Source organism: Empidonax traillii, unplaced genomic scaffold, assembly GCF_003031625.1.
Source record: "Empidonax traillii isolate 1590-97213 ecotype Southwest subspecies unplaced genomic scaffold, ASM303162v1 scaffold545:size423049, whole genome shotgun sequence".
In the NCBI taxonomy this organism is placed as follows: Eukaryota; Metazoa; Chordata; class Aves; order Passeriformes; family Tyrannidae; genus Empidonax; species Empidonax traillii.
Window position 1 is genome coordinate 406456 of NW_020955738.1, and position 7410 is coordinate 413865.

The 7410-nt window shown below is 43.3% G+C and overlaps 1 protein-coding gene across 1 annotated transcript in view; it reads right to left on the minus strand.

Moving 5' to 3' along the window:
* The window catches only part of TBC1D19 (TBC1 domain family member 19), a 44473-nt gene extending 43594 nt beyond the window's left edge, over window positions 1-879 (minus strand). Inside the window, exon 1 of the mRNA XM_027897528.1 lies at window positions 743-879. Coding sequence (XP_027753329.1) covers window positions 743-841 — 99 coding nt within the window. The 5' untranslated portion in view covers window positions 842-879. The remainder of the gene's footprint in view (window positions 1-742) is intronic.
* Window positions 880-7410: the final 6531 nt, after the last annotated feature.

Consider the following 7410-nt stretch of genomic DNA (forward strand, 5'->3'; position numbering starts at 1 on the left):
GAACATTCAAAGAGGAAAATCATATTTCATTTAAAAACAAAACAAAACTAAGGCAGATTTTTAAAAAGGGTACAATTTTAAGCAACGTTTACCAAAAAAAAAAAAAAAGAAATCCACAAAATTTTACAGAACCCAATCCAAAATATTTCAGTAATGTACAATAATTACTATAGCACCACAACTATGTTATTAAGATCGTGAAAACTGATGCAATTTTAATCTGAAACATCCTAAATTAAATTTAGCTGAAATATGAAAATCTGGTTTCAAGTGCAGATAAGCTAAAAAGGCAACTGTCTTCCCAGCTAATAAAATGTACTTTCATGCGTGTTTTTTTATTTTCAGTTCCTTTCACCTAATCCTCATTTCCTCAGGGGCACTAGGGGAGCGGGGGAGGGGGGGGGAGCATTTAAAGCTTTCCAAATGGAAGACTAAAAAAGCAATTCGTTTCAGGACCTATATTTGAAGCAGTGAGATTTCAGAGGGATAGTCTTCATATTCCCTGCGAAATCCTTCGATCCCAAAGGGAGACACCGTAAACACGGCTCCAGAAGCCAAACAAACCGTTCGGCCCCGCCGGGGTGGGAGGGAGAGGAGAAGGGGAGAGGCACCGGGAGCCCCCGGGCCCCCCGGAGGAGGCCACACGGACGGGGCCGGGGGCGACAGCCGGGAACAAAGCGCCGGGGAGGGGGAGCGCGAAAGAGAGGAGAACGCAGAGGCCCAGCGGCAGGTCGGGGCTCACCCGGGCCTGTCGCTCCAGCTGTGAGTGGAGGCTGGAGCCCTGCAGGCGCTGCACGACCCTGGCGATGGTGAGGGACAGCTCGCGGTCCGGGTCCAGCATCGCGACCCCCGTCCCGCCCGGCCCGGCCGGGCCGCCTTCGCCGCCGCACCCCCCGTTACCCGGCAACGGCGGCCGCGGGAGCGCCCTCGCGGCAGCGTCCGGGCGGGAAGCGGCGCCGCGCTGAAAGGTTCCCCGCCGCCTCCGTCCCACCGTTCAGGGGAAGGAAAAACCCCAAGATTTGTAAATGCTCGTGGGTCGAAAGGAAGGGTAGAAGCCAGAGGGTCCGCAAAGAATCAGAAAGCTTTATTAGTACATTACTGAGAATTGGTGTGTTAGTCTCTGACCTGCTATATAAGCACACGGCAGTGGGTTTTGGATAAAGGGGTAGGATGAGAGGGAAGAAAGAAAAGAAGAGATGAATTAAAGAGGAGAAGAGGAAGAGAGAAAGAAAGAGAGTAACAGGGAGAAAAGGGAAGGATGGAAGGAAAAGAAAGATCATCAGTCCTCGTTCCAGGGTCTCGATCCAGCTGCTGGGATGTTCTTGGGGTGCCACCCAGGTTTGGGGGATACCTTTTTATGGACAGGTTTTGATACCCTGAAGGCAGGTTTCTTGCTTTCTATATGAATTAGTTATCATCCATTCTTTCAGGCCTTTCTGGAAATGGTTGGAGTGCTTTTGGGGTCTTTGGTGGCCTTGATTCTGCCCCCCCCCCCCCCCCCCCCATAGTCCATGCCCACTTCTCAGCCTCATTCCTTCAGTTGTGCTGTACTTTGTTATGCTTACCCCCAGGAACTACAACAAGGACGTTTGTCCTAGAAAAGTCCTGCCCTATTCTGCTCCAGTCACAACCTCTTCTTTCTCAAGGCACGTTGGTGCCAACAATCCTTGTCTGTCAGTTCTGACAGTGCTTGGTTTCGTTCCACAGCCATCAACTATCAGTGTTCAAGACATACTGGGATTCTACACAACCTTGCCCCCAACACCTGGCAGGCTTTCTCTAGACCACGAGCTGTACACCCATTGGGTTGGATAAGGCTTGCCTCAAGCTCTCCTGACAATCTCACGTTGCTTCCTTTTCCAAAGTAAACATTTATAATGTATCATCACTAGAAATGAGTGTGAGGAAAGCCTATGTGTGGGTCTGGCACTTTGGCCACGCTGTTGGAAACATCCAAATACACCTGGGCTGCTGGCCCTGCTCTTCCCCCCAGCGGAGCCTGCAGAGAAAAGTGTCCTCATCCTCGCCACCTCCAAGCCTGCTCCAGCATCATGTAACCAGTTAGGAGCATTCCAGGTCTGTCTCCACAACAAGCAAAATAATCATCATTACCTATGGCCCTATTAACCTGTCTGCCTTGCCGTGGAAAGGACTAAACTTTCCTTTACAGTCAGCTGTTGCCCCTCAGCTGAGCTGCTGCAATCAAAAGCTGCAAGGCAGCATCTTCTCAAATTGCTTCTCAGCTGGAGTTGACAGTGCATGAGCTTCAAATCCATTTCAGTGCAGTCAGAAAGAGTAGCTTAAAAATGTCTTTAGCTGTGGTTTAAGTGGCTTTGCACCAGTGTGAGGTAACAGGATTCATATAATTGAGAGACAATTTTTAAAGCTGCTTTTCAGGCCCTGAAGTATCACATCCAGATGGCGTAAGCAGCAAATTCAGTCCCAAGGTTTCCCAGGTGAAGTTTTATTGCACTCTTAAATATTTTACCTTTGTCTGCTCAGCATGGTGAGGCATTACTTCAGGCTCAGTAGCAGGAGCCGACACAGCCCTCATTTAAGCAGAGCAGCTGTGTGGCACTGTGTACACCTCACTGTATGATGTAAATGCAAGGAATTTTCATCTGCTTAGTCCTTCTGGGAAAATCTATTCCTATGTGCATCAGCAACAGAACCATGTAATCAAATTCTTACCTAATAAACTGATTTTTTAAGTCAAAAATTCTAATTTTTAAAGTCCCAGAAGAATTGATAAATAAGAGAGGAGGTAACGTGGAAAAGCTTGATCACTGTCCTCCAAAGCCAAGCATCAGTACCCATTTACAGCTCTGAGTATGGTCTCTGTAAAACAAATATTCCAAGGTTCAGAAACATCAGGTGCAACTTCTTTACTATTCTGAGTGACAGAGATGAGGAAATTATAGTTATCATCACCTACACTGATAGAAAAAAAAAACTACATATAACTAGATATAAAAATGCACCTGAACTCATATGTTTACAACCTGTTCTGACTTACCTGTCAGCATTTCTGGATAAAATAATGTTTAAAAAGAATAGTAATAGAAGATCAGAGGTAAAAAGTTCTTAAATGAACTGAAACCTGAAGATGTCACTTATGCTAATCAAAATATTGAGGAGAGCTTGCTTCTCAATTCATGGACAGAGTGGAGAGATCAAGTGCCCAATTGTCTACCAATGCCTTGAATATCTATTCTGATTTACATGAAGTTTTCTGTCAGTTTTGCTCTTACATGCATGTATGAAGTTAGGGGACACAGCAAGCACATTTTTTTTCTCCGTGTATTGGAAGTTAATGAACTTTTTGTCTACATTCCCAACTGAACAAGCATATAAAGTGTAATAGATTTCAGTTCTAATTCATAATAAAATTCTGCAAAAAGTGTTCTCATGGAGACAGTACCCCTGCTCATATTTTTGTTTGTTTGTTTGTTTGTTTAAAAAAAGAGGCAGATCATTTGTTTGTGTGGGAACTTTACCTACTAAGACAAGTACAAGCAGAAAAACAAGGCATGACAATAAGCTCTGCAGGTCAATGCCTGAAGTCCAGGCCTTTTACATTGCAGCTGGAAGTGTAAAAGGAAGCCCTCCCTCCTTGTCTGGCATAGTTCCTTTCCAGTTTTTGTGAAAACCTGTGGACTGCCACAGGGGTGGCAATCTTACATGGCATTTAGCAAGCATGTTATTTATCAGGACTGCTTGATATGTGAGGACTCAGAGGTCTGGTACATTCCTGCTGGTAGCACAACACAGCATCTGGCTGTTTTCCATGCTGTGGTCTGCGGGCACTACATTTGGCCAGATGGGATGTTGTGGAGTGGGACAAAGCCATAACGCCTTGCTGATTCGGAGTGTGAATTCCCCTACTTCTGGGAAATACGGGGGGATGATACACCCAGTGAATTTCCTGTGCAATGAAAAAGACCTTGCAGGTCTGCAAAAGCCATCCTTATCTCTGTAGGTCAGGAAAACAGGAGAACAGGCTAATGTCAGCTGCAGGCAACTACCTCTGCTCCAAGTCTGCTTTTGTTACCCTTTGCATGTGCATATCTGTCGCTCTTCATTCTTTGTTTTTCTAGGCTATTTCCAGTCTGATTTCCTTCCAGAAAACGTTGAGTTTCTCTTTGGTTACTTACTTCTGCAATACAGATAGGAAAACTTATTTTATCAAAGCCAAAAAATAAGGCAATATAAAGAGATAATCTTTGCAGAATCTCACTAAGGGCTGTTATCAGCTTCTTGTGTATCCTTACTATATCCAGTTAAGACTGCATACTTAAGTGCATGCATCTTTTTTGCTTCCTTACAAGGAACTTATTGTGTGGCAGTTCAAGAAATACGGGGTTGTTGTTAAAAAGTATCACTTAACAGGCATTGGCAGAAATCCCAACCAACTCTTTAGCCTGTCCCCCTGGTATCTCATGACTGGTTTGACTTGGTTCGTGTGATAAGTTTTTGACAATTACTGCTTCCTTGTTGTGATTTAAATTGCAAATAAGCAACTGCAGTACAGTCAGCATAGAGTGGTTTTATGGTGTCCATTACCACATACCAGAGGTAGCTCGCTGGTTTTATCAAGAGGCCTGGTGTCGATGTCATTGCTTTTGTTTTGGGTTGTTGGTCCTTCCCTCTCAGTGTCTCAGTCTTACACCCTTGAACACCAATTCTCTTCCGCATTGTATTCCTCCTCCATTGGCAGATGCAGCGCTCTACAGTGTTATATCTTTGTTTAGTGTGTTTTATGTCAAGTTACAGCACTTAGCTGTACCTGATACTGGTATCCCAAGTGTCTTTTATTAATCTGCCACTGCAGGTCTGGAAAGCATCAAGAATTTGGTAATGGAAAGTAAAAATTACGTAGTCAGTTGGCTTGGATTTTTACATGCAATGTTAGTTGAACTAATAAGAAAGAGGGCTATCTGCAGCTATCAGCAAAGGAGGCAGTGGCTTCAGAAGACAGAATAATGGTTGAGGGAAGTCAACAAAAATCCCAGCAGTCCCAATCACAAAATCCCAGCAGTCAACAAAATCCTAGCACTTCCAGTCAACTACTCACGTAGCACTCAACCCCTAAGCAATTCACAGCACTCACAGTGCCCTGATCCCAGCTTCACCTTTCATCTTGTTGCTGCTAGAAAAGCCCAGTCATGAAGTCTCCTCTTAGGGCTGTTTCTCTGCTGGGGTAGCAGGGGTGGGGAGGGACTGGAGGGAGGAGACTGGCCCTTTACCTGTGCTGAAGGTGAGTGTCTTCATGCACTCAAAGCAGGGTAAGGGAATGAGATACGGTGCAGAATTGGACTCAGCATGCAATTTTGGGAACTTATTACTATAGGTGAGCTGCTTACCTTTCCTGGGCACCCTGACTGCCAAGGGGGTTAATGCTATCCATGGGGAGCTGCACATTGCATTCACCCTAATACTCTATGACAAATACTGTGTAGATTTCCAAGTTATTCCCTCTTTTTTTGTGCTGCATGAGACACTCCCAAGAGGATGACAGCATGTGCAATCCCTGATGGCTGTCTGTGTCAAGTGTAAGGATGGCTGTGTTCCAGATTAGCCAAGTACTATAGAAACCCATGTTTAAAACCAAACCAAACCAAAATAAAACAAAACAAAAATGCTTCCAGCCTAACAACTTCCTATTTTCTGCTGGAACAAACATATAAGACATTAGAGGAAAAAACAGCAAACTCAAAAACTACACCCATCCTCCCTGCCCCCAAGCCCCTCCAAATCTACCTTTCTTCAGGCAGGGCGTTTTTATCCCCTCTCAGGTAAACTGGATTTTTATGTTGTTGGTTTGTGGTTTTTTTAATCTAAAGCTCTATTCCTGTCCAAACTTTCATTTCTTCTTTCTCCGCTTGGAATCATTTTAATTCATGAGGGTTTAAAATCCATCTCAATCATCCATCTCAAGCCATTACCAGAACTTCACCTATGAAGTGTCAGGTTCCAACAGCTGCTCCCTGAATTTCTCATCGAAGCAGGTTCTTTCAGAGAACATCATAGAGAACATCACACAGAACATCACAGAGAACAGTCTTTTATTCCATGTGTTCACTTTTTATATTAGAGAAACATATATTAAATTTTAGTCTCAATTATGGGCCAACCCTGCAAGCTCCCCTTCATAACATCCACTGTTTTCCCTGTGCAGTCAGAACCACAATATATTGTTTGGAGCTGATAACAAAGAGGTGTGACAAAATAGAAAGATCTGTCAATGACTCACTCTCATCACTTTCAAGCTTTATTCAAATTGCTGCCCAAGAAGTGATGGTGTATATTTTAAAAAGTTCCAATACTTTATTTAAAATAATCCATTCCTGTGGAGTAATGAGAATTCCACCCCCCCACCCCCACCCCCCCAATAGCACTGCTGGAATCTGAAGAATGTAGGAAGCTTAGTTATCAAGGCAGAAAATATCCTTTATTGCAAACTGTTGTTTATGAGAAGTAGTGTTTTTTATCTAATACATGGCTGAATGTGAGAGCTAGGCTCTGACTCCCAATGACATCCAGGATTATCAGTCTAGTTTTAGGAGTACCACGTTGCTTCAGGTTCTTGATTTTAGGTAATTTCCTAACAGACTTCAGCTTTAGCTAGGTATAAGCCTCCCTAGAGAGGATCATGCAACTCAGGTCGTAGTATCTATTGCTGGTACTATTTAATAGCATTGCTGAGTCATAGCAGGAACTGTGAGTTACCAGATATGTAACAAAACTAACATGCACAAGTTTTTCTAGTGTTATTAGATTTGGTCCATTTTTCATGTGTTTTATTATTGGGCAAGTGGCAGGGGTTTTAGCAGTAACATTCTGTATCTTCCAGTTTGTAAAATCCCATGTGTACTCTTACCATGTATTAAGATATAATTATAGAGATGTAGGATTTCTTGGACTAAAAACAGAAATGGAGTCTTTCAATCTAGATATACATTGAACAGAAACACACGCTGAATCGCAAATGTCATTTATATTCATGCACGGCATGTATTTTATAGCTTACTTCAGCTACTTCTTTTAAGGTTTTTACGAACTTTAACCAATTGGCCCGTAAGCAAGAAATGCACTAAAAAGAGCTGTCTCAGTAGAGAGCTGTCTTAGTTAACATGTCCAGATCAGAGTTTATCAGTATGTGGATATGCTAGGGTGGGATTCTGTGTTCTTTTCAAACCTATTGACTCCAGTCTATGTGATATAAATACCAAGCAGAACTTGGGTTTTCTCTGTCACTTGTATTCCCTTTTTAAAAATAGGAACAATCTGATCCAGTGGGTGGCATCCCTGCCCTTGGGTATCCTTAAGGTCCCTTCCAACCCAAGCCTTTCTACGATTCTATGAAAATATGTAAAAAACTGTGCGTGGTGTTGTTTTATTACTACTATT